The 24,855-nt window shown below is 53.1% G+C and overlaps 2 protein-coding genes across 10 annotated transcripts in view; one reads left to right on the forward strand and one right to left on the reverse strand.

The window, feature by feature from the left end:
• Positions 1–3,308: 3,308 nt before the first annotated feature.
• On the forward strand, positions 3,309–11,504 carry BARHL1 (BarH like homeobox 1). Its single transcript, XM_002743419.6, has 3 exons — positions 3,309–4,483; positions 8,617–8,839; positions 10,480–11,504. Exons 1-3 carry the CDS (start codon positions 4,018–4,020, stop codon positions 10,772–10,774), a joined length of 984 nt encoding a protein of 327 aa, XP_002743465.1. The 5' UTR covers positions 3,309–4,017; the 3' UTR covers positions 10,775–11,504.
• A 4,023-nt stretch (positions 11,505–15,527) lies between these two features.
• DDX31 (DEAD-box helicase 31) overlaps positions 15,528–24,855 on the reverse strand; it is a 76,941-nt gene continuing 67,613 nt past the window's right edge. For all 9 annotated transcript variants that reach the window (XR_013519805.1, XR_013519808.1, XR_013519806.1 and 6 more), the window contains one exon: positions 15,528–16,361. Coding sequence is in view for 1 of the 9 variants with exons in the window: in XM_002806535.6 (XP_002806581.4) it covers positions 16,115–16,361 (247 nt within the window). In the remaining 8 variants the exon portion in view is untranslated. The remainder of the gene's footprint in view (positions 16,362–24,855) is intronic.

Here is a 24,855-nt window from a genome sequence, read left to right on the forward strand (position 1 = left end):
CTAAATGACCAGGGGGACTCTCCCAACCTCACCCCTCACTGCCACATTCCGATGTTAATGCCTTTGTGCCCAAGGGAAAGCCAAGATCTAGGCAAGAGAGATGAGCTGTCCAGAGTGGGGGCAGCACAGAGCCTTCTGGGGGCTTCTCCATGCACCTGCCTCCCCTGCCTCTGGAGAAGAGCAATAGCTTCTTCTCTGTGGTCGGCTCTCTGGGTGTGGATGGGAGGTCTTGGACCTGCTAGGGCTCTAAGTCTATCAAGAGGCTGAAGGTCTAAAAGAAAGCAACACCAAAGGACTGGGCAGGCAAGGACTGGAATTAGAAGCGAGACATTTAAAGAGGAAGTGGGAAGCTGGGGGTGGAAGGAGTTGGGGTCCTGAAAAGAGAGCCCAGAGAACACAGAACTGGGGTGGCAGTTCTGGCTCTGGTTAAGACTGAATGATCCTGGGGACCCTGGCCCTGGATACACCCTTATCACACAATTTTCTTTTTTTGAGGCTCCCAATGCAGCCCTGCCAGGCCCTTGGGGAATTGCTGAGAGTGGATATCGGGTGCTGGGGAGAGGGGCCTGACCTCTGCTGTGTGGCCAGGGGCTCAGAGAAGTTGAGCCTATTGCCAAGGCTCACCCCCAGCTCCTTTAGACCTGGAAGCCGATTAGCCAGGCTTCTTTCCCAAAGGCGGGAAGGTAGGGTGGACTCAGGATATGAGTAAAATACCTGTTCCTGGGCTCCTACCCAGCTAAAAAGGAGATCAGGTGAGCGCCCACAAACCTCTTCGGCTGTGGACAGGGTGAGATGCAAGACCCACCCTGAAAATGGGAAAATCAGAGGCACCTGCCTGGGGCTGCAAATCCCCAAATCGGAATAAAACGGTGTCATTAAGAGAGGGCTGAATCCTAGAGTAAATTTCAAACGAAATAAATCGCACCGCACATTTTAGATGATGATAGATGCCGGTAACTTAATACTAATGATAGGGAACTAACAACCCGCTAATATTCTTGGGCTCCAAGAAGTCGGGCAAAATCGGCTGGGGCGGCAGGAGGTCCAGCTTGGCTGTTCTTTCCCACCAGGAGAGACTGGAGCCACCCTCACTGCCGGCCGCTCTCAATCGATCGCAGCTCCCCTCGCTCCGAGGCTTCGCTGTCTTCGCTGGGTCCGGGATCCAAACCCCAACCCAAGAGCCAAAGGCCAGAAAAGGCCCTGGCGTTGCCAGCTGCTGGTCGCCTTGGGGAGGGGCGGCTAGGTACTGCCCGGGGCAGAGGAGGACAGAGGAGGATGCAGACGCTCTGGGAACCAGGCTGTCCCGTGGATGCTTCGCCAGGGGCATCGCCCTGGCTGACAGGCGGGTCGTGGGGCGGAGGGGGCTCGCCGTCGTTTTCAGTGAGAACCTCGGTACTCCAGGGACGATGAGATTCCTCCGGGGATGCCGGCGCAGGCCTGGAAACAGGAGGTGGAGTGGCCGATGGGGAGGGAAGTGGGGTCTCCAGAGACGCCCAGGGCAGGAGCGAGGCCAAGCTGGGGGCTGGCCTGGAAGAGCCAGGGCAGCCCGCTGTCCTCTTGATTTATGGTGCCCTCCCCATCCACCAAACTGAGATAAGCTGCCGGCCCGGCCCGGCCCGCCGCGGGAGGCGCCCACTCCCGGGCCTGGGCCTGGGCCTCCCGCCCTCCCGTCTCACCGACAGCTTGCAGCCGAGCCGGGCCACAGTCCCCCGGGAGCCGCCCGTCCTTACCCCAGTCCCGGCCGGCGGCGGGGCCGCTTCCAATCTGCCGGCGGGCACAGGGGGAGAGCGCGGGGAGCTGGGCCCGAGGCCACCGCAGACCTAGCCCGAGGGAAGAGAAAGTTTTTGCTCCACCCGACCGCGCGGGGCTGCCCCCCCGGAGAATTTTGGGTTTAGGGGGGCATGCGGGTGCCTCACGATTTGCTGCGGTCTCGGACGCTGAGCCCGACGTCGGGGCCGGTGTAGTTTCCTGGGGGTTGGGGTGGTGGAAGGGGCGCACGGGCAGGGCTGGAAAGGCCTGGCTTCCTGGGGGTGCGGCGGGAAAACGGCGCCTCTGACCCGCCCGGCCTCGATGCAGGCGTTCGGATTCCACTCTGTCGGCCCTTTAGCCGCAGACCCGGGTTGCGATCCCTGGGGCTGTGCGGAGAGGATCCAAGCCCGGGACACACTTCGGATCTGCCAGCGGTCCTGGGCTCCAACACCCGGGGCCGACCCTAGAAAGGCGCTGAACTGGAGCCCGTGATGGGACGGGAAGGGTGAGGGGGCACCTGATTCACAATGAAAAGGCCACGTTTCTAGAGCTGCCTTGAAAATGCATCCCTGGACGAGCTCTGGCTCTGAGTGGAATCAGAAGCCGTTAGCAGGCGTCTACACTCGCACTCGGAAGCTCTAGCGTGGGTCCTGTTCAGAGGTACAACAGCACCAGCCCCCCAGGAGGTGCCCATGGGAGAGGCCATCAGCGGGGGGGTGGGGGGAGTTACTATTTCCTTTGTCCCTTGCGCTGCCTCCCTTGGGCCACACGGATTTCTCGAGGTCTCCCTAACGCCCCAGACACCATCTTCCCGAGTCCTCCAACCTCGCCCTGAAGTGAAGCCATCGTTCTGGTCACTTCCCGGGCAGACACCTGGCTTTCCCATCCCCTCCAGGCCCACAGGGTCCCAAGAGGGCAGAGAGACAGGACTGCAAATTTTCCTACAGGGGAAACACCGAGAGCCCAACAGAAAGGCCCCAAACAACATAACTTGAATTTTCTTCCCCAGACTAGAAAAGGGGTTCTTGGCGCGTGCGAATACACACACACACACACACACACACACACACACACACTTCTTTCTCCGCTGGGTTTAGTCCCTTTCTGCTGCTGGAGGAAGAAAAAGGATCCAGACAGACCTTCGGACGAATAATTTGGATAATTGTGGGAAAGGGTCGGGGAGCACTAAAAAAGCCCAGCGTACATCCCAGCCCACCGCAGCGGCAGCCGGCTCAGGCCCCCTCCCAGCCAGCCGTACCCCCCTCGGCTAATCACCCTCATTAGGAGCTTCGTCACCGGCCTAATGAAAGCAAACCGTGTGGAAATCGCCGGTAAACAGTTGGGTCTGTGCTGTAATTAATTCAGTGTCTCTTTTAATCAAACTGAAAGGGAATCGGGCAGCGGCTTGCGGAGCCGTGACATCACCCCCAAAATCGGCCAGAGCCAATCAGCGTCATCACTCCGGGGACACGTGGGCGAGTCCCCTTTAAAAAAAACACAACACAACGAAAAAAAAAAAAAGAAAGAAACAAAAAAAAAACCAGACCCAAAGTAAAAGTGACACAAGTTCATTTTTTAAAGGAAGTGGGGGCGGAGAAGGCGAGCGCGGACCGGTGGAGAGCTGCCGCCAAGGAGCAGGGGAGGCGCTGTCCACGGTGCTGACGGGCCCCCGGAGCGGCGAGGGCGCGGAGAGAGGACCTCCCCGGCCAGGTGGAGCGTCATGAGCCGCGGGCAGCAGCCGCCGCCGCTCTCCGCGGTGCTGATGCCGCCAGGTGCGCTTCGTTCCGCGGGTTGCTAGCTCGGCCGGGGCCCGCAGCTATCCGCGGTGCTGACCTCGCTGCGCTCTGCCACCGCTTGCCGGGAAGAAGCGTGCGGTTTGGATTTTTAAAAAGCCATTCTTTATTTAGATTCCAACATCCTCGCGTTTCTTCTGCGCCAAGGGGGCCCTCGGGCCGTCCGTCTCCCCCTTTGCTCTTCCCAACTTGGCGCGCCCTCCCTCCCATTCCTCCCTGACACTCCCACCACCCCCCCTCGGCTCGGCGGCTCCGCGCGATGCTGCAGAAGACGCACTGAGCCCTTTTGGATCTAATGCGCAGAGGAGGTTGGCCCAGAGCTCCCCGGCTCCCCCAAGGCTGAACTCCGTCCAAGGTGCCCGCAGGCTCCCTGCCCGCCTTCCCCATGCCAGCCCGCAGCTAGGGGCAGGGGCAGCGGCGGCTGGGGTTGGGGGTGGGTGGGGAGCTTTTGAGGAGGACAGGTCGCAGCTTGGCTATGGAAGGCTCCAATGGCTTTGGGATCGACTCCATTCTCTCCCACCGCGCTGGCAGCCCCGCCCTTCCCAAGGGGGACCCCTTGCTCGGGGACTGCCGTTCGCCCCTGGAGCTGAGTCCACGCTCAGAGAGCAGCAGTGAATGCTCTTCGCCAGCCTCTCCAGGAAGGGACTGTCTGGAGACGGGCACCCCACGGCCTGGCGGGGCATCCGGCCCAGGTTTGGACTCCCACCTGCAGCCCGGGCAGCTCTCAGCTCCGGCCCAGTCGCGCACCGTCACCTCCTCCTTTCTGATCAGGGACATCCTTGCCGACTGCAAACCACTAGCGGCCTGTGCACCCTACTCTAGCAGCGGGCAGCAGGCAGCCCCTGAGCCTGGGGGCCGCCTTGCGGCCAAGGCTGGGGAGGACTTTAGAGACAAGCTGGACAAAAGTGGCAGCAACGCCTCGTCGGACTCAGAGTATAAAGGTAAGAAAGCAGGAGGTGAAAACTTGGGGGAATGTTATGTATTTACAAACTGGCATTTAAAATGAGTGCACAGGGTGAGACATGCACTCACTCACCTGGGGTCTCCCCCAGGGCTCAGATTGAGCAGTGGGTCTTCTTCGAACCTTTCAGCCAGTCCTGAGGTTATGCCTTTGAGCAACAAAGAGTCTGGTGGAGAGAGTGGGGGCAGGGGAGGGATACTGTGTGCCCAAGGAGAGATCCCCCAAAATGCACAAAGCAAACTTTCTAAACTTTGTCTGGGACCCCTGCCCTTCCAGCAGTGCTGGTGGACAGGAGCAGGTTCTAATCAGGCCAGTAGCTCTCTAGGAATAAACCTTGCAGAAGCAATGGAAGTCCCAAAGTCTTCTGCTTTATAAGAGTGAAAATACAGCAGAAAAATTTCAGCTGGAGCTTTAAGAACAGTCAGAATTTTCTTCCTTTTAATCTACATTTCCAGACAGGAAGAGAAACTGAGCTTTTCCTCCCAATGGGCCCAGTGTGATCTGGGTCCTGTGAGTCATGAAAAGAGGCACTCACTTCAAAGCAGAAAGCTCAGCCAGGCAGCTTCCTGGGAGCAGGTCAGGGGGGCTGGCGGATAGGAGAGTACCCGGCACCCCCACCCTCAACGACTCTCATTGAATTTGATTTTAAGTGCCTTGAACAACCAACTCCAGGTTTTGTGCAAGCTCCAGGGATTCCTGAGTAACCAGCCCTGTCTCCTGTTACACTGGGGTTGTTGCCCTTCCACTTTTCTTTTCACCTCTGTGAATCTTTGTTGTGTTAATTCCATTTTCATACCATCTTAACCAAGGAGATGAGATCAGGGTTAAAAGGAAGGAAGGCAAGAAGGAAGGAAGGAAGGAAGGAAGGAAGGAAGGAAGGAAGGAAGGAAGGAAGGGCCCCAAAGGAAGGAAGGAAGAAGAGAAAGGGAAGGAGGAAAAAAAGAATGCTTTAATTTTGTTTCTGACCCCCAGCCACTACCTCCACTTTAGCTGTTTCTCAAAGCCAGAGGCACAAAGTTCTTTCTAAGGAAGACATCAAGGGGCAGAAGGTGAGGAGGAGTATGAGGGCTTTATAGGAGACGGCCCTGCATCCCCATCTAGCAGAACACTGGGAGTGGGCAGAGGCTGTTCAGAGCTTTTTCAAGCATATAATTGATTCCCAGAAATCTTTTCAAGAGACAAAATTTCCCTTAAGGGCAACTTCTTTATTGTCTTGCCCTACCTCTCCAATCACCTGTAACTCCTGGTCCCTATTTGGACCAATTCTTCACAAAAATTTAGGAAGGCTCATTTAACACTCTCCTCGAAACCAATAAATCGTTTGTGGATATGTCCTGACTCCAAACCTAAACCAGCCGGTCCTGTTGCCCATCCCATTTTCTTGATTTCCTCCACACAAATGGCGTAGCCTCCTTCAGCCAGGTTGCGCTGACCATGCCTGGAAAATAGGCAGGTTTAATGGAGCAGCCAGGAGGAGATCCAGAGGCATGTGGGTGCCCACAGGCCGGCACCTGGGCCCAGTGGCCATTGCTCCTCCCTGGGGACCTGCTTAGAAAGGCAAAGAAAACTTACCCTGGAGAGAGACTGGCAAGGGGGAAGGGGGAGGAGGAGGGAGGGGACGTCAATGTAAATATATATTCATAACATCATGGCTCTTATTTACCATTGCAACAAGAACGGCCCCTCTTTAGTTAGAGCAAAGGGGATGAATCTCCACACTTGTTCAATTAAGTGTTCCAGCTAACGGCTGGAACTGGCGGTGGTAAAACAGTTTGGCCCTTGCCTCCTCTTATTTCTGTGCCCCCAGGAAAGATTTTGAGTAGGGATTTCGTTTAAGATAATTTGAACGTCAATTTTCTTCTCCTGTCTCTGAGGATATCTGATCGGGAGATGATGAGGGCCGGCTGTCTACATATCACTTAAATAGGTTTGGAGCGGAAAGGGGTAGAAGGTCTTGCCCAAGCCCCACGGCAGGTGCTGCTGCCTTTGCACCTAGTAAAGAAAGCAGGGCAAGACCAAGAGGCCTTGTCTGGAGCGTTTCTCAAACGTGGAGGGGACTTTTTCAGAGCTGAGAAACAGACACCTGGAGCCAGTCCGTGGGCATTTAAGCTGGTCCACTCTCCTGCTGCCTTTCAAGCTGAGTCATTTCCTTTAAGGAGGACACAGAGGAAGGTCAGCCTCATCCCAAGTTTCAGCTATCAAAGGCTCCTCAAACAATATTCCTTCAATAATATTTAAAGAAGCCGAAACTCGGCTTTGAAGTAAGGCGGACGGCGACACTAGCGGCAGGATCCAAAGTCCATGAAGAACCCACAGCAGAGTTTTGTTCCCAGCAGGCAGGGTCGGTGGATGGGCCTGGAACTTGAGGATACTGAGATGTAGTAGCCTCTAGACCAGAGTCTGGGAAGCCAGGGCCCCCTGGGCTGAGCCTATCCGGGAGGAGGCCAAGGCACAGCGGGCACAGAACGTGCACCCAAAGCCTCCAGTCCGCGCTAGAGGAGGAATAGAAGAAAAGCCCTATCAGCTGTCCCATTCTTCCTGACACCACAAACTCAACACCTCCCGACCCCCAACACAGACCTCGTCCTTGAGAAGTGGGGGATTTTCGTTAAGTAGTGCAGGAAATTAGGTCAAAAAGTAACAGTTCTACGATATCAAATTTGAGATGTGGATGATGTCTTCCTCAAACCTATTTAAAGTGTCTGCACAGACAGGACTCATGTCCCTTCATCCCAATACATCACCACCTCCTGACAGTGGCCATGCTCAAATATGGGAAGCCCACAGGGCAGGGAGAGCCTGGTTCCAGCCTGGAAGAGGTAGGTGGGAAGTCTTAGCCTGCCGTTTCTTCCGTGTGCTCTCCCGGCTCACCCGGCTAGATGCCGGGGCCCTCCTTGCAGCGAAGCACTGCCTTTCCAGTGAAAAGTCTCCATCCCTAGTGGCTCAATTAACGGGATTATTGTTTCCTACAGAGAGAAATCACCTTGCATTCAGCTGAACCCTGTCACTGCAAACGCCACGCACAATGAAACTCACCATAAAAAAGAGAGAGAGAGAGAGAGAGAGAGAGAGAAAAGGGAGTAGGTTGGGAAAATAGATAAAAAGGAGCAGGTTAGGGGAAAGCCCCAGGCTGAGCCGCCAATTTTGGGGAAGTGGTTTAGTTGATTACATAATGGTTTTAGGAAGACAAGAGTGAGCATTGAGCTTGTTCGATTAAGTGTTTTCTGTGCAGTCAAAGCCGATCAAAAGTGTTTGGGATATAGAAACTACCCGTGTGAGGTCTATCTTTCGACCTCAGGAACTGGGACTCCGTTGCAGTTCTGTCCCCACTGTGGGGTGTTAACACACGATGCCACGCAGGTGTAGCAGGAGCAATGTAGTGGGCAATGTAATGACAACGAAACGCAGCCCTGGGCAATGCGCGCTGCGCCCAAGGGGCAAGCGGGTGGCACAGTCGCTTATTCCGCCAAGTGCTCCGCACTCTCAGACCCGGCTCCTTCCGCCCAGCGCCCTGTGTAAGTTGCAAGTGCCAGGAGAAATAATCACTACGAATTCGTATCCACTGGGGGGCAACGCCAGGCGGGGCACAAGGATCTGTCCGTCAGGACAAAGAGTGGCCCCGGGGAGAGCAGGTTTTTGTCCCTCCACGCAGATTTCTCTCCCCAGACCCCAGCCTTCGGCTTCCTCCCTTCCTGTCACGGCTGCAGCCAGGGAAATTGGGACCCAGACGCGGAGCCCACTCCGACAGAAACCCCGGTCTCCTTCCCTACTCTGGCAGGCTGGGTCCGGTTCCATCGCCGCGGCTCCGTTTATCCCTCCAGGGAGCGCGGGCGCAGCGCAGAGTACCGCGCAGGGACTGGAGTTCTCGCCAGCTTCGGGTTCTTTCTCCCGGGGGTCTCGGTCTCGGGCGCTCCCTCCTTAGTCCTCTGTAGTCAGGGTTCATGTCCTGTTCCTGGGGCCCCAGAGGTCCCGGCTCCGAGAGGCCCCCGTGAGCTTGAGTGTCATGGAACCACGGTAGTCTGAAGCTGCGGTTACACAAACGCCGCAGGCAGGAGCGGGAGGGGGTCGGCGGCGGCCTGGAGGCCGGGCCCTGACCTGCCGCTGTGTCCCCAGTGAAGGAGGAGGGCGACCGCGAGATCTCCAGCTCCAGGGACAGTCCCCCGGTGCGCCTGAAAAAGCCACGCAAGGCGCGCACGGCCTTCACCGACCATCAGCTGGCTCAGCTAGAGCGCAGCTTCGAGCGGCAGAAGTACCTGAGCGTGCAGGACCGCATGGAGCTCGCGGCCTCGCTCAACCTCACTGACACGCAGGTCAAGACCTGGTACCAGAACCGCAGGTGAGGCCCGGCTGCGGGAGTGGGGACGGAAAGGGAACTTCCCCTTTTCTCACAGCTCCAGGAGGGGGCCAGTCTACAGTTTGGTGCTAAGGGAGGGCCCCTGAGCCTCCCCCATTCTGTAAAAGTGGGGAAACTGAGGCCCTAAGGGGAGAAGGCCTTGCCCGAAGTCCCATAGTGAGGGCTAGAAATGAGACTACATTTGGTCTCCAGTGTCCAGTCAGCCCTCCCCAGGGCGAGTGAACAGACACATAGGCCACTGGAGATCCAAGTCCTGCCTTCGCTCAGTCGGAGGGTGGGAGTCTGCCTGGAGCCTCCACCTGAACCGGCCTGGGTCTCGGAAGCCCCAGGACCCGGGAGGGGTAACAGTCTCGCTCCCAGGAAGCCTGTGAAGAGGACAGCCAGGCAGTGGCCCTTGGGGTATTAAAGCCTGTCCCAGACCGGGCAGCTGCCACAGTGGCCTCTGAGCTTCCGCGAGTCTCTTCAGGCCTCGCAGGCTTACCGATCCCAAAACCTGAGCGGGAAATTGGCCAAGCCTTGCTCCTTGGGGACAGGGTGACTGGGAAGTTGGTGTTGGGGCACTGGACTTGAACCTGTTTCCTAATTTCCCTCCTGAACACACTCACCAGACTTAGATGCACATGTACAAGACACACATGCATCCACACAACCAAATAGTGACACACCGATGCACACATCGATGCAACTTAGTCACACACGCACTCACACTTAGCCCCACAGTCACTCGCATGTTCTTAGCAGAGGCAGGAATGGTGCTTTTCATAAACAAGCCTCAGAACACATCACCCCATTAATAATGAATACTGATTACTGCTCCGGGCATCAATAATTAAGACCTGTTACAGTAATTACACAATTATGATGATGATGAATAATTCAGGGAGGGAAACAGGGCTGGTGTGGCTGAGCCCACCTTAGTGGGACCCTGGCTGGTCCACCTAGCCTCACCTGGCAGGTGGGCCTGGGGTCCAGGCCTGCTTTCTCCAAACTCATTGGCTGGCCAAGGCCTCTGGACTTTAGGGCCAGACAGTGGGCAGGGCTTGCCCCAGGACTTGGACCTGGGTTCAGAGGGCGGCAGAGTGCACAAGCCGGGAGTGCATCCTCTCCAGTTGCCATTTCAGGCCTTCTGCTAGCTTGCAGCCTGGCCAGCCTGCAGAGGAATCAACAACATCCCCTTCCCTGACCAGAGCCCCTGGATCCCCGCAGCCCTCTCCAGGGTGATCCCACCTACATAAAGAGGCACGTGCAGGGAGGAGCTCCCCTATGCAGCTCCAAAAGTTCCTTCTGCGATCTCCTGGGGAGGGTAAGGAGCAGTTAGAGAGGGGGTTTGGGGTCAGACAGCAGGGCTTAAAACCCGGGCTCCTCCGCTTTTGAGGCCTTCTTGAAAACCCGCCCAGATCTCAGTTTTCCTCTCTGTAAAATGGGATAAGAGCCATGGAAGGCCGGTGGAAGACAAAAGGAGAGGATTCGTGTAAGGCGTGTGATGGTGTTATTTCTTTACAAATGAGTATGATCCCTTTTGGCCTCCCTGCAGGCTCTCTGGGCCAAGCAGTGGGGAGGGGCTGGGGTCGCCGGATGCCCTAGTCCTGATCCCCGCTATACGCGTTTATTTCGGCCCCCAGGACTAAATGGAAGCGACAGACGGCCGTCGGGTTGGAGCTGCTGGCGGAGGCAGGCAATTACTCAGCGCTCCAGCGGATGTTCCCGTCGCCTTATTTCTACCCGCAGAGTCTGGTTTCCAACCTGGACCCCGGCGCGGCGCTCTACCTGTACCGCGGCCCCAGCGCGCCTCCGCCCGCTCTCCAGAGACCTCTGGTGCCCCGCATCCTCATCCACGGACTCCAGGGCGCCAGCGAGCCGCCCCCGCCGCTGCCCCCGCTCGCCGGCGTCCTCCCGCGCGCCGCGCAGCCTCGATGAGGCGCCCGCCCGCTCCGGGGCCTCCTACCGGGGGCTTGGCGCGGCCCCTTCTGCCCTCCTTTCGGAGGGCGCGGGTTCGACGCCCCTTCCCGGGAAGGGGCCCTGCCCGGCCCTCCCTGGCGCCCCAGCCCAGTGTCCCCTGAAGGGCCAAATGCCAAGTCCACTGAGGCCCGGACCCCCGACTGCGTCTCCCCAGCCCCCTCGGCGTCCTCTTTCGCGGCCGCTGCCTCCGCGAGCCACCCCCACCCGCCGAGTGTACCTACGCGTCTCTGCCCCTCCCCGCCCCCAGTCTCCGCCTGCTCCCCTAGGCGCCCCTTTCTGCCCAGGAGCGGGTGCGGCTGATTCCCAGGCTTCGCTCTCTCCCACGCGCCTTCCACGCTCCAGGAGAACAGCCCATCTCCCCGCGCCCCTGCCAGGGAGAGAAGGGGAGTGCGGAGCCCCGTCCCGTCTCCCTGCCCCTCCAGCGCCTGGGCCGGCGGCTGAGCTGTACATACCGTGTGCAAAGTGTATATGAAGTTATTTATTCGTGACCTATGAGCCCGTGACCGTGTCCGTGGATTAGTGAGTCTGTGGCCTGTGCCCTCCCCTCTCCCAGGCGGGGCAGGAAAGGGCCGAGGGTGCTTGCCCACCCACCCCGACCCCAGCCCCCAGCCTCAGCCCCGGTCCGGGGGCAGCCAGGCCTCTCGGGTTCTCTCTTTTTTAAATGTCGAAATAAACTTCTTACAAATGACCAGGCGCCTGTCCGCGCTCCCGTCGCTCGGTCTGCACTCAACCCATCTCCCATCCCTCTCCTGGGGACTCGGTTTCCTTCCATTCTCAATAACAAAACATTCTTGTCCCCCTTTTCTTCCCCGGTGCAGTGGACCTGCGGGGGGGCCCCGACGAGACTCGCTGGGGCCGGGCTCTCCCCTCCCTGGCCTCAGTCTTCCCATCTCTACAGCGAGGCAAGCCCGTTCCTCCCCTCCTCCTCCTCGGCTCCATCTGGTTCCTCCCGGCTCCCAGACGATCCCCTGGGCCGGGGCGGGGGTCCGTGGCGGAAGAGGCGGGGGTCCGCGAAGGGCCTCGGTCGGCTGCGGGCCGGGCTGAGGGGCCCTTGTCGAGCCGACTCATCTGGCCGCGTCAAGGGCCCCGGCAGCTGGTGACCGGCCTGCCGGGCGCGGGCCGACAGATGGGCTCCGAGGCGCTTCCCCCATCACTCCCACCCTCCTCCGCGCACCCGGCCGCGCTCGGGCTCCCGACGCTCGCGGGCGCCAACGCGGCTCCGGCCTCCGGGCCTCCTGCACCAGGCAGGGCTCCGCGCGCCTTCGCTGCGAACCAGACGCCACGTCGGGTAACCCCCCAACTCCCACATCTTCTCACCTCCCCTGTACCCCGGGAGTAGGTTGGAAATGAGACCCAGAGGGGAGCCAGATCCCAGCGTCTGCCCCATCTCTTCTGGCTGCCCCAGGCCGCGGCTCTAGCATCTCAGGGGAGAGGGGTTTAAGTCCCGAGTCAGACTCCAGACTTCCAGTTCATGTTCAAAGGGCCACGGTCACCTGAGACTGTTCCCTCTCTGGGGAGGTGGGCGCAGGTGCTCCCCTCCCACACACCACCTGCAGCTCACCAACCCTCAGGGCTGGGAAGTTTTGGGGGGCCGGCGAGCCTTGGCCCCTCTAGTTTGGGGGCGGGGTTTCTCTGAAGATGGGGGCCGTGTTCAGACTATAACCCCTCTTCAACACCAGACCCACAGCCATTCGGCTACTGTTTCCTCCCTACCCCCAAACACCCTCGCACAGCAGCTTTCTTTCCCGGGATGGCGAGGGTATTATTCTAATTTTGCAAAATGCACAGCAGCTAATTAAGTCAAGGAGCCCCTCGGCTTTCGAGTTCTTTTGCATGTGAATGGGGGTTGGTAAATCCCCAGCTCTGGCTCTGGTGGGGGCGAGGGGAGACTGTCCCCAACTCAGGGTTAATGAAGTGGGAAAGGAGTCTCTCACAGCCTCCTGCAAACAAAACCCCCCATGCAGCAAACCCTGCCGAAATCCTACATGGATTGACTTAAACCCAGGGGATAAGTGCTTTAAATTAATCTCATTGAATAAGAATGAGACCAAACAAAACTCTTTAAAATCATATTAAAAATCTATCAAAGGACAACTTGCACTGGTGTGCTTTTCATTTTGTGAAAGTGAAGGAGAGAGACTGCAGCAAGCACCCTCACATTTACACAGTGGCAGTGTAAATCACAGACACATTCTCAACTATGTAATTGTCCTTGTACCTCAGAGGCGATTTCATATCTTACATTAATGAAGAACAAGGCTTCCCTACAAGTTTATAATTTGAATATTTTAAATTGTCCTGCACATCCCATCTGTAATAATAACTTCACAACCTTCACAGCAAGGTGGGCTCCTGCCTTCCATCCACTTAGAAGGCGAAATTGGTTTCTGTTCCCAACCCTGAGGCTGGGCGAGCTCTCACGTAAGAAAAAAAAAGAATGAATGTGGGACCCCAACAGGCCTGACAATAGGAGAGGGCTGAGAAGGCATCTTCCCCCACTCCGCCACTGATCCATCCCCCCTTACAAACGCCCACTCTACGGGGTGGGGGCAACAAAGTTGAAAAGAAGTTTAGAGCTCCCTGCTGTCCCTGAGTCGCAAGGGAAATTGAGGATGGGGCAAATTGAGAACTTGAGCTGATTTTAAGGGTACCCCACTGACCCCACACTGACAGGCCTTGCTCTGAATTCTTCCTACTATGGAGCAGATTAAGAGAGAATGTATAATAGTCAAGGGGGAGGTTTAACAAGGCCCTTTTCAAGCAGGGCAACTTCTCCAGTGGAAAAGCCTTACACTCCGGTCTCTACGAAGCAATCGTCGGATTTTAATGCCTTCCACTGACTGTACTGAAGAGCTGAAGGGCCAAGTGGGGGAAGCCCCTGGCAGTTTGGGATACACCTGCTCCGAAAGGTCTTATTTCCTTATTTCCCCTCTTCCCTAAAGTTCACCTCCCTTCACTCCAGGGGAAAAGAAAAAAAATCAAAGTAACCCACTGGGCTTTGTTTTTTAAACAAAAGTCCTTTGCTGAAATTTGGTTGGCTCGTTGCTTGTCTAGGAGTAGACGGGGCTGTCTGCCCCATATTAGCACTGACTTAATCTCTCACTAAGGACGCTCTGCCCTTCGATGCCTGAGAATGGGGCCCTTCGATGCCTGAGAATGGGGCCCTTCTACCTCTAAGGCTGCGGCAAACGTGAGGATATTTTGGATTCCAAAAAAATATTCCACAAGCCCCACTTGGGGGAAACGCTTTTAGGCCACAACATTCTATTAAACGTCCAAATTCTGCGTGGCTTTAAATATGGGAACCAGGCTTACGACATACAGACATGGTGAGTTTGGGAAATTTTAAGAAGAGGTACGATTACACATACACACAAAAATTAGAATATGTACAGTGGAATTAGGCTAAAGCTTTGCCTAATTGATGCCTGAAATGTATAATCTGTCAAGAGCCATAAAGAGATTTATTTTAAGGTTATTTAAATTTAAACAATATTAACCTTAAATCTGTTAAATCCATGTTTCTTTATTAACCGGGGTAATATATTGATTCTGCTTGGAAACAGGCCCACATAGCATCTATGGCAAGAAACCCTCACCTTAAGAGTTAGCAGATTAAGTGTGTAAGTTTTGATCTTAGAATTATCATCACTCACAGGCTGCACGATTCTAGCACTTCTCTTTCCCCCCAGGGATGCAGAACTCTGCCAACTCGCCCTTTAGTGGAATGACTACTATGGGGAAAAAAAGTAAGGTTTCTCTTTGATCATCCCCAATCACTGGCATTAATCCTGTTTTTCACACAGCTGGGTTTTGTCTATAAAGTTTGATCCCACCTTTTCTCATCCAAATCATGTGAACCATTACACATCAAAATAAAAGAAAGGTGGCAGATTTGCCCACAGTCAGTGTGACATGTGCTGCAGGGTTGTTGTTTTTATTGTTAGAAACGTCACCAACATTCCCTGTTAATTTGTCTGTGACAGCCAACTCTGAGAAGGCCCCATTTTTCCACCTGCAGAGGATCTGGTCTCACTAGGCTCCTCGCCCTCACACAGGAGTCCTTGCTGGTGTGGGTACCTACTGACATTCACCTGTATCTAGAACAGAGGTGAGGATGCGAACCCTTGTCCTGGTCCTGGCAGGAAGGCCCACCTTACCAACTCTTACCACCCTCTTGTGGCCGTCTAGGCCTGTCGTGGATCTGGGGGATCTACTGAAGTGGTACCTCAACAATCATCCTGGGGAGACCACAGAGAGCTGCACAGTCATTGCAGAGAAGCAAAGTGAGAAGACGAGAGACAGCCAGGAGGACAGGAGCTGTGCCCAGGGGTGCAGAGGCCTCCAATCCTTTCTTTTCTGGACCCCTCTGTGAGTGCCCAAATCTTACATTTATTGGGAAATCAACACGCTCTGGGGGGCCTCCTTCAAACCTCCCAGAAAACACAATTCAGGGGCAGGTGGGCAGCTGTGGCCTGGGTCACAATACAAAGACCCCCAGACCTTTCTTGAAGATAAGACGGGATTCGATAGGGAAAGAAAGCTCGGGATGCTGGTGCCTTTTGACTTCAAAGGCAAATAATAAAAAGGCAACAGTAAATCAATTAGGCCTGAGAGAGTGAGTTTTCCATGGACATGAAAGAGGGAGCAACGCATGTAAATGCAACATCGTGTTTCCAGAAGAAAATAAGACGGCCCACGAGCCTGAAAACACATTCATATTTTTTTACCCAAACCAAAAACTTTTGGTCCTTTTTAACAGTACATTCCAATATCAAGAAAATAATTACTGATAAATATCTTATTCTCTTTTCGTACAAATTCAATTCCGGTTTTTAACACCCTGTCACAACATTCACGCCAATGTATGCACCGATGAGCAGGCTGCAGTCACGCTGTGAAACTTCGGAACGCAGTTAAGGGCAGCAAACCGCCCCTTCCAGGCCAACGCCAGGGATGCTCTTACATCAAGTCCTGGGTGCCGCCTCACCCCGGCACGTCAGCACCTGGGTGAAGGGAGTGCCTGGCACCAATGGTTTCAATACAAAACACAGACCCCTTCTGTCAGGAGCCAGCTAGTCTCTGTGGTGCCGACCCACCCCTCTGCCCCCCGACTGATTTCTATCAGGCTCCAGGGCCTCCCACAGAGGAGAAGGGCTGTGGCCCCTCTGATTCTTGGGGATGTGGTATTCAGGGAAAGGTGGCAGTTATTTTTCACAAGGCTCCTCCGACAAGAACAGGACATCAATCCACTGCCACCCACGGCTTCCAGGATCCACTCGAAGACATGGAGAGATTTTAAACTTTCTGAGAAGTCTTGCTGTCCCACAGTAAACCTTTTTGGGTTTTTCTCCATTTTAATGTTTTCCCACGGCCAAAGCAGGGTGTTGGCTGCAGACTGTGCGGCAGGGGTTGGCTGCCCGGCTCTCCGGGAGCGTTTTGCTGTCTGACCTTGGTGACGCCGGGCTCCATGCCGCTTGAGTATTCCGAACGCAGGATTTCAGCAAGGCTGTGTTTACTCTGGGTCTTCTTATGGAGGCCAGGCCTGAAAGAACAGTAACGGCAGAGAGGGAAAAGAAACTTTATTATTATTATTATTTTTCTTTCCCATTTAGAAAGAGGCTCATAGCAGCTGTTTCTGAGACTGTGAAGCTGACATTTTTGTATTAACAGAAGTACAATCCCTTCCATAGTACTTGTTTTGATATTCTATGCACCAGAAGATTAGATACAGCACTGACAGATTTTCATAACGGTGGCAAAATATCATGGCATTTTTAAAAGTGAGGCTTTGTTCTGTGTTGTTTTCATGGGGAAAAAAGAACTATATACCCTCATGCTCTGATGGCAAATGAGGTGTATGATACAGCAGTTTGCCGACGGACAGGGAAAACCCACCATCACACTCAACAACACGAAGCAGGGAAAGCTCGAGGCAGCTTCCCAGTAACCCCTAAGCAGCTTAAAGCAACTGGCCTCCTGAGGGCTTCAGGCTCAGCCCTTGGGAGCAGAGCCCAGCAAAGTCTATGCTGCCCTCCTGGGCCCCACAGCGAAGGCTGGGATGACAGCCAGATAACTCTTTATGAACCGAAAAAAACTGGTAAACAAATTTCTGACCCTAGAAAACCCAAACCCAGGGCACAGCCTGGTCAATGCCTGCATCTAGGTTTAGACCAGCAGCTTTCTGCAGCCCACACAGACCCGGGTATCAGGGGGAGGGCTCTCCCTACACTAAGCCACTTGGAAAATGCCAAAGGTTGAAAATCAATTTCAGATGTTGAATCCTGATAACTGTTTGAAGACGGCAATTTTACCAATGGATCAGAAGATCAGAGGAGGAAATCTGTAGATGTTCAATTATACATAAGAAGAAAGGTTATGAAAATTGAGGTGGGAAGTAATGTTTCTTAAGACAGGATTTTAACCAAAGCAACAATAATAAAACAATTCCTAATAAACCCACACTTCCCTGCTGCAATTCCTTCAGTTCCACAATGGCAATGTCTCTGGATGATATAGTGTTATGGAGTTCCTACAGACACACATCACGTTCTGCTACTACATTTACAGCATTTTCTTCGCTGTAATCAGAGAATAAACTGAACTGAAACTGTGGTCAAAATAAATGTAAGAGAATGCCTTTAAAACCCAAGAATTAGAAATAAGACTAATACTGAACTATTAACCTGACTGAAAGCTTGTAGAAACCCATTACAACTGAGTTTAAGCAGTAACACTTGTTTACAATCACACCTGAGGACAGGGTGACAGTCACACAGTGTTGTTTTCTACTGCAACATACGGGAAGTCACATTCAAGCCAGCATCTGCGGGGGAAAAAAGATCTGAAACAAGGGGATGATGAGGAGATAACATTTAAGGGCCAGGAGTGTATGGGGTGAGCACATCGGGGCAGGATCAATGGAAGATAAGTACACAGGGAAGACTTCCTGGGGCCTGTGGGAGATGATTCACTTACATGACCTCCTATAATCCTCACTCAACAAGGTGGGTCTGGTTACTAGCCTCATTTACAGACAAGGACAGAAAAACTCAAGGAGGGTCACCTGACCCAGGAAGACATGGCTGGTAAGTGCAGAGGCTAAGAGGCACACTCAGGACAGAGAACGATTTGCAGCGTCAGGCGGGGCAGGAGAACTCAGCTGCACCAAGGATGGAAAATGGCTGAGATGTGACAGTGGGGGGTCCTCTGTGGTCTCCTAAGGACCACTTCAGCAGGACAATGGGGCAGGAGCCAGGTGACTGAGTAGGGAGTGGTGAGGGGAGACAGAAGAGCCACGGGGTGAAGGAGGGAGAAGTTGGGGTTGGAACCTGTCACTCATCAGCCGAGGACACAGAGCGACTCAGGCTCTGTGCCTCAGTTTCCTCACTGAGAATGGCACTCCTAGGTGTAAGGATTAGATAAAATCAAGACAAAGAAGGTGGCAGCTGGCAGCTGGCATGTGGGTTGCACAATTAAATATTAGGAAACTGAGGTCTGGAGAGGCCACACAGCTCCCTCAGAGCCACACAGGAGCCAGGATGTGCTATGGCCCCTGACAGCTGGGCCAGGACTCTTCTGATAGCATCCACCACCTCCCAAAGAGCAGGAAGCCTCGTCATGGGACATCCACCCCGTGGGGACTGTGTGCACCTGCGTCCCTGGAGGAGGTCCGAGCCGTGAGGGCTGACCTGTTGTTGGGTGACAGGGCCTGCGGTTGGGTGCACTCAACTTGTTCCAAACTGAAGGCTGCCAGTGCCTGCGCCTGTAGTTTATTTTTAGTCAGGTTATGTGACAGAGTGAAAAGGGTCTGACAGGAAGGAGTACTTTCCCTTCCCTCTTGTTTAAAGCCAGGTTCACAATGTGTATAATTTCAAATGTAACAACCTAAGTTTCTAAATATGCAAAATTTCAGTCAAAATATTCTCCCCAGCACAAGCTCCAGCACTTCAATGATAGTTCCTGCTACTGCTACGGCAAAATAAAAAACCAGCATCTTATTGGGGTGACTGATACACTAATTGCCTACAGAGGTGGTGTGGGCTGTGGGAGCATCTCCCAAGCACCAGTGCTCAGGCAGTGTGCCCGTGCTCCCAGGCTGCTGTCCACCCGACAGAGCCAAAGCCCACACCCACGAATGCAGCCTACTCAACAGGCGGATACCCACACACCACCGGGGCCACTTCCACAGCTACTCAAGACCTGTCCCTTCACAAACACCATGGCTCTGGGATGGAAGGAGGCAATTCCTCGTGTGTACGTTGCGCCACTGAGAGGGAACAGGAGATCCCACGTGGTGGAAAAGGACGCCGTCAGAAAGCCCGTCTTGGAGACGGGTCCTACACGCCTTCAGTTATCATGGCCACCTTTCCTGGCTAGTTCGTCACGTTCTGACTTCGGATGCAAAGCCAGCAGCCCACTCGCTGAGGTTCCGGAGTTCAGCAAGCAGGCAGAGGGCGGCATTTTCCAGCCCAGACCTCTTCCTCAGGTGGGAGAACCTCAGGCCAACCCTGCAGGGGTTTCACCTGCTGTCACGAGAGCCACCTCAACAAAACCCGTCCGTCCCTCGGCCAGCTCCCTGTCTCCTTTTCCTTTGTTCCAAGGCCCAATGCCGAAAAGGCAAAGTACAGATGGGAAGACGAACTGCTCTAAACCCAAGCATGCGATGGGTACTCAATTCCTCCTTCTGCCAAGCTGCAGTGCTCCCGGGAACCTGCCAACTTTCTCGCCCTCCTTGCCCTCCAAATACCCGTACCCCTCTCCAATGGGCTTCGTGAGCATCCACCATAGTAATCCTGTAGTTACCAAGCAACAGATCAGTTTATCTAACCACAGGGAACTCCCTTGTAGTGAAGGCTGAATAAACCCCGCCTCAGTTACCAGGCTGGATCACTCAGCAGGACAGGCAGATGCCACTTGCACCGCCAATAAGGTGAAAGCACAGCCTAATTAGTAAATCAATATACCCTGTTACAGTGACCGCTGGAGAGGAGAGATCGCAGGGCCTTTTCCCAACTTTATCATTAAATTCTCAGAATGATCTTTCTAGGTAAAAAGCCATTGTACTTCTTCTGTTAATGGTACTCTTTTATAGGGCAGAGTTTAAATTTTACTTACATACTGTTAAGTCTATCAATAGTTTCACATTTTATGGCTTTAGGGTCATGTTTGGAAAAGTCTTCATCCTAGGATTTCAAAAATATTAAAGGATATTTTTATCTAGCTTACTACGGCTTTAATTCCATCTAAGTTTTATTTTGATTAATAAAGAAATTAACCATTTCTTCCTAAGAGTTATCTGGTCATCCACGACAGTCACTGAACAGTACATCATTTCCCCAAGGTTTTGAAATGCTCCTCTAGAACACTTCCTGCAGGCTATGTCTGGAGAGCAGCAATGACCACAACGGTGCCCTTAATGGGCTCTACAAATAGATAAAAACATTTAAGCAAATGCCAATTACATGGGTTGTTAATAGATTTAAATATAAAACAGGTCAAATCAAAGACATCCAAACTGGTTACACGACATAGGCATTTAACTCACTCACTTTTCCAACAATCACCTGAAACAGGTACCACTAGTATCTCCACTTCCTCGTAAGGAAACTGAGGCACAGAGAGATAATTTGTCCAGGGCCACAAACCAATAACGCAAGAGCTGGAATCTGAACTCAGGAAATGTGACTTCAAAGAGTTGAACCACAGCACTCTGCCACCATACTACAGTTTTCAAAACAAGGGGCAAGTTCCCTGCATAAAATGTTTTTAATACACATAAATCCATATGTCTGTATGTGCATGTACAAAGTCTGAAAAATATATGAAGCACAACAGGGTTAACTTGAATTGTGGGCTCATGGGTAATTTTTGAGCTTTTCTCTAGGTCCTGGAGTTAGTTTTACAATGAGCATGCATTATTTTTAGAATTCGAAAATAACAGTATATTCACTCTAAGGGGAAACAAAAGCAAATGGTAGAACTTTGTCTGATAGTGAAATGCCACAGGATTTTAATTTCTACTCATCAAAAACCTCTCTGCCTTTTGGCTTTTAGTTGGTTTGATATTTGCTGAGGGTGAAGTATAGTTAAAACACAGACAGATCGAGGACTGGCCAAGTGTACTCCTGTAATCTGAACAATGCGGCTTATAAGTGAATGTCCCAGGGCCACGGCTAGATCCTGAAGGTCTCTGCTGAGGACGCAAGTCCCCCAGATGGGAAGAAAAGCCTGGGCTCTCAGTGAACACAGGAGACAGTGATGATGTCGGGAGGCTCAGGGCTGAGCCTCTAAACCTGTGCCTGACTCCATGGATGACGGAAAGGTGGCAATGTCTCTAGGGTTTTGGCGGCTCTCAGGTGGCAGTGAGGGTAACAGGCAACTCCTGGGGGATGTGACAAGAGGGCCCTCTGTATGCTTGTACACAAAGGAGCTGAGGTAAATAAGCTGGCGCAAGATGCCATGCCAACTTTGCCTTGGTGTGGGATGACCCAGGGAGGACTCTACCCTACCTTTTACAGTCAGTGAGGAAAAGGAACTGTATTGAGACTCTTCTAACCTCTGGGCTTTTCTCTAGCAGAGAAGGACACTGGCAGACCGGCTGATTTAGGGATGCCCCTTCTTTGTGATTTCTTTTCTTTTTTTTTTTTTTTTCGTTTTTTTTGAGATGGAGTTTTGCTCTTGTTGCCCAGGCTGGAGTGCAATGGTGCGATCTTGGCTCACCGCAACCTCCGCCTCCTGGATTCAGGCAATTCTCCTGCCTCAGCCTCCTGAGTAGCTGGGATTACAGGCATGCGCCACCATGCCCAGCTAATTTTTTGTATTTTTAGTAGAGACGGGGTTTCACCATGTTGACCAGGATGGTCTCGATCTCTTGACCTCGTGATCCACCCGCCTCGGCCTCCCAAAGTGCTGGGATTACAGGCTTGAGCCACCGCGCCCGGCCTGTGATTTCTTAGGATCCAACCAAGTCTAGCTTCTGTGAAACTACCAGAGCCCCAGAAGACACTCTGCTCCAGGAGAGGCCTGCTGTGGCAGTGAGAATCATGGGAATCACAGCGGCATTCCTGGGAGGGGTTCTGAGGACACAGACAGAGGCTGCTGAAAAGTGGACCTGAGCTTTGTGCCAAAGATCAAGATCTAGTGAAGCGCAAAACTCTGAGCCCTGGGCCAAGGACAGGCACAAAGGCAGGCAGTGCAGATCACAGGCAACTGAGAAACCACAGATGCCCCGATGCCTTCACTGCCCAGAAGGTCATGTACACGATGGGAAAGAGGAGACAGAATATTTAGATATGGCCAATGTCTGAAAATGAAGGGTTAACCAGAGTCCCAGAAATGAATGGGAACTTTGAGATTATTCAGCCCAGGTGACCACAACTCTTAGAAAGTTCTGTCAGAACATAAGCAGGAACTTTAGATGGCTGGTGGCAGTGCTGGGGATGGGCAGAGGACCAGAATTCTGACGACCTTGGTTGGAATCCCAGTTCTGCCACTAGCCTGATGACCTTGTAGAGTCACAGCAGCTTTCTCCAAGCTTTGTCTCCCCGTATATCAGAAAAGACCTATGCACAGGCACATGGCCAGTATGAAGTTAAAACGGACTACAGTGTGTTAGAGAGTTCAGTACGTTGTCATTCTCTGTGAAAGTCTTATGAATTACCGTTAAGATGGAGAATACAGGGTGACATGGCAACAGTGAGTTGTGCTTGGAACCGGTATGATTACACACTGAAAATACTGAGAGCGACCAGCTTGGGGCAGAATCCCAGCCCACACCCCAGAGCACAGCCCCCTGGGCCTGTCCTGTTTGACATTATTGTGAGTGAACCAGATGGTATCATGAGGATATCTACCACATCTGCAACAACAGCTACTACACTGGCTGACAGAGTAACAGCAGCAAAAAGAAGAAAGGGATGGGCCTACGCTGGCAAGGTGAGCTTGAACGAGGACAGGCGTCAGGCCTTGCCGTTAGAAGGCAGGGTGGCATACACCGTCACATATGCAAATGGGCAGGGATTTACTTGGCAAGTTTCAACCTGGAACCAGAGGTCTGGGTTCGAATCCCACCTCTGCCTTGTGGACAGCGGTGCCACCAGGGGCAGCTTCCTCCTCTGTAAAGCAAGGGTCACACCATGGTTGCAGTAAGGACCACGGTGGCCACCCAGCATGGGGCTAGTGCCTGGCTGCTGCTGAGGACCCTATCAGCGGAGCTGCCATCCTGGCCATTATCATCCCCTGCAGTAGAAACATGATTGCCTGGTACTTCTTGCTGGGCAGGCTCCATTGTAAGTGTGATGATTTCATCAACCAGACTTTGAAACGAACCTGGGCAGATAGGATGGGCAGAGCCTCGCCATCTGGGTGACAAGCTGCAACCATGAGGACCAAGGAGCAGCGGGGCCTTGGTACAGCCTGAGACAGGCACGTCAGAAGGAAGGCCCTCCGAGCAGGGATCCGGACACTGCCTCCTACAGGCTGTAGAACTGATTCTGGAAGTTTGGCCGTGGTACTTATTTCTCTAAGTCCCAGGTTATTCGCTTACAAAAGGATTAATGAGCTAACATTCTAAAGTATTCATCACATGGCCTATTCAGTAAATACTACTGTTATTATTAACAGCACAAAAAAGAGAAAAGGGAAGGAGATAGGGGTCCTCATCAGGTATGTGGCACTTTGTCATGTGAACCAAGGCCACCACCTTCTATGTTTGCAAATCATGTACACACAGAGGCCAAACAGTGGAAACAAGACCAGAGGGTGGACAATGAAAGCGGCGAATACTGGCTTACTCTCAGCAGCTCTAATGGTAAGCTGGGTCTCTGAGTGGGCAGCCCTGGGAGTGGGAGCCACGGGAACGCCAGGGCTGCTTTAGCAGAGGCCACATCAACCATCAGAGGTGCAACAGGACCCACAGGACCAGGCTGGGCCAGGCTGAGCAGACTCAGGGAGGACTCTATGAAGTTTCCATCTTTTATTTAAAGATCAAAGAGAGGAAGTGAGACAGGGCAGAGGAACCACTGTTTACCAAACACCCACTCTGAGATCAGCACTGGGCTAAGGCTGCAAATTCCTCACCTTTCCCCACACCCTACATGACAACCCTACAGCACCTCCGTTTCATAGCTAAGCTGCTGCTCAGTGCTATGGTTGGGATCAAACCCATGATCTTCTCGCTATTCCGTTCTGCCTCCAGACCTAGAGGAAAGTGGGAAAGAAGTCAGATCCAAACCTTGCTTATGATCATCTCTTCTCAAAGTTGTTCCAATGATTTCCCCAAAGAACAGAAAACATCTATGACTCACTCTTGGAAGCTTGGCCAAGGTACTCAGCTCTCTCAGTCCTCGTTTATTGACTTACAAAAGGATTAATGAGCTAGTGTTCCAAAGCATTCATCACACTGCCCATCATGAAGGTACTTTGACAGTTTCAAACCAAATTCTTCCATAGACACAACCAAAACATCTCCTACTTTAAGGCCACTTCTTTGGCTACACGAGTAGTTATCTCCTTGTATTCATATACTTGTTATTTCACCCAAAAGAGTCTAGAAACCAGCAGCTTCCAGACGGGGCAGGTGAGAAAGCGGACACAGCCCTTGGCTGAGTCTGGGCTTCAGGGTCTCTCCGACTCAGACCCACAAGACCAGGCTCCAAGCTCTACACTGGCCCGTGCGGATCCTGCCTTGGTCACAGGGACTGGGTGAGGTCTCAGTGAGATAACGTGGATGGAGGACTCAGCTCGGCAGAGAACACACATAAGCCCTCAAGAGAGATGCTGCTACCATGGCCATGAGCACTTAAAACTGACATGCACGAAGTGTCACATGCTGTTGCGCTGGGATGCTGGTTCTCAACTGTATCCCTCTTCTTGACTATTAAGCAGTTAACACATTACTCCATATTTTGGACTGTAGTTGTAACACTGGGACCAAAATTGACGTATCTGAAGACCTGAAGTCATTTTATATAGGTTGTAACAAGACGGAAAGGCTCTGATACCATTAAGAATGTGGAGGGGCCCAGGACACATACCTT

This window comes from Callithrix jacchus, chromosome 1 (genome assembly GCF_049354715.1).
Source record: "Callithrix jacchus isolate 240 chromosome 1, calJac240_pri, whole genome shotgun sequence".
Taxonomy (NCBI): domain Eukaryota; kingdom Metazoa; phylum Chordata; class Mammalia; order Primates; family Cebidae; genus Callithrix; species Callithrix jacchus.

Coding starts and splice junctions, on each gene's coding strand:
- BARHL1 (XM_002743419.6), top strand. CDS start 4,018: ATGGAAGGCTCCAATGGCTTTGGGATCGACTCCATTCTCTCCCACCGC. Junction 4,484..8,616: donor GTCGGACTCAGAGTATAAAG/GTAAGAAAGCAG, acceptor CTGTGTCCCCAG/TGAAGGAGGAGGGCGACCGC. Junction 8,840..10,479: donor ACCTGGTACCAGAACCGCAG/GTGAGGCCCGGC, acceptor TTCGGCCCCCAG/GACTAAATGGAAGCGACAGA.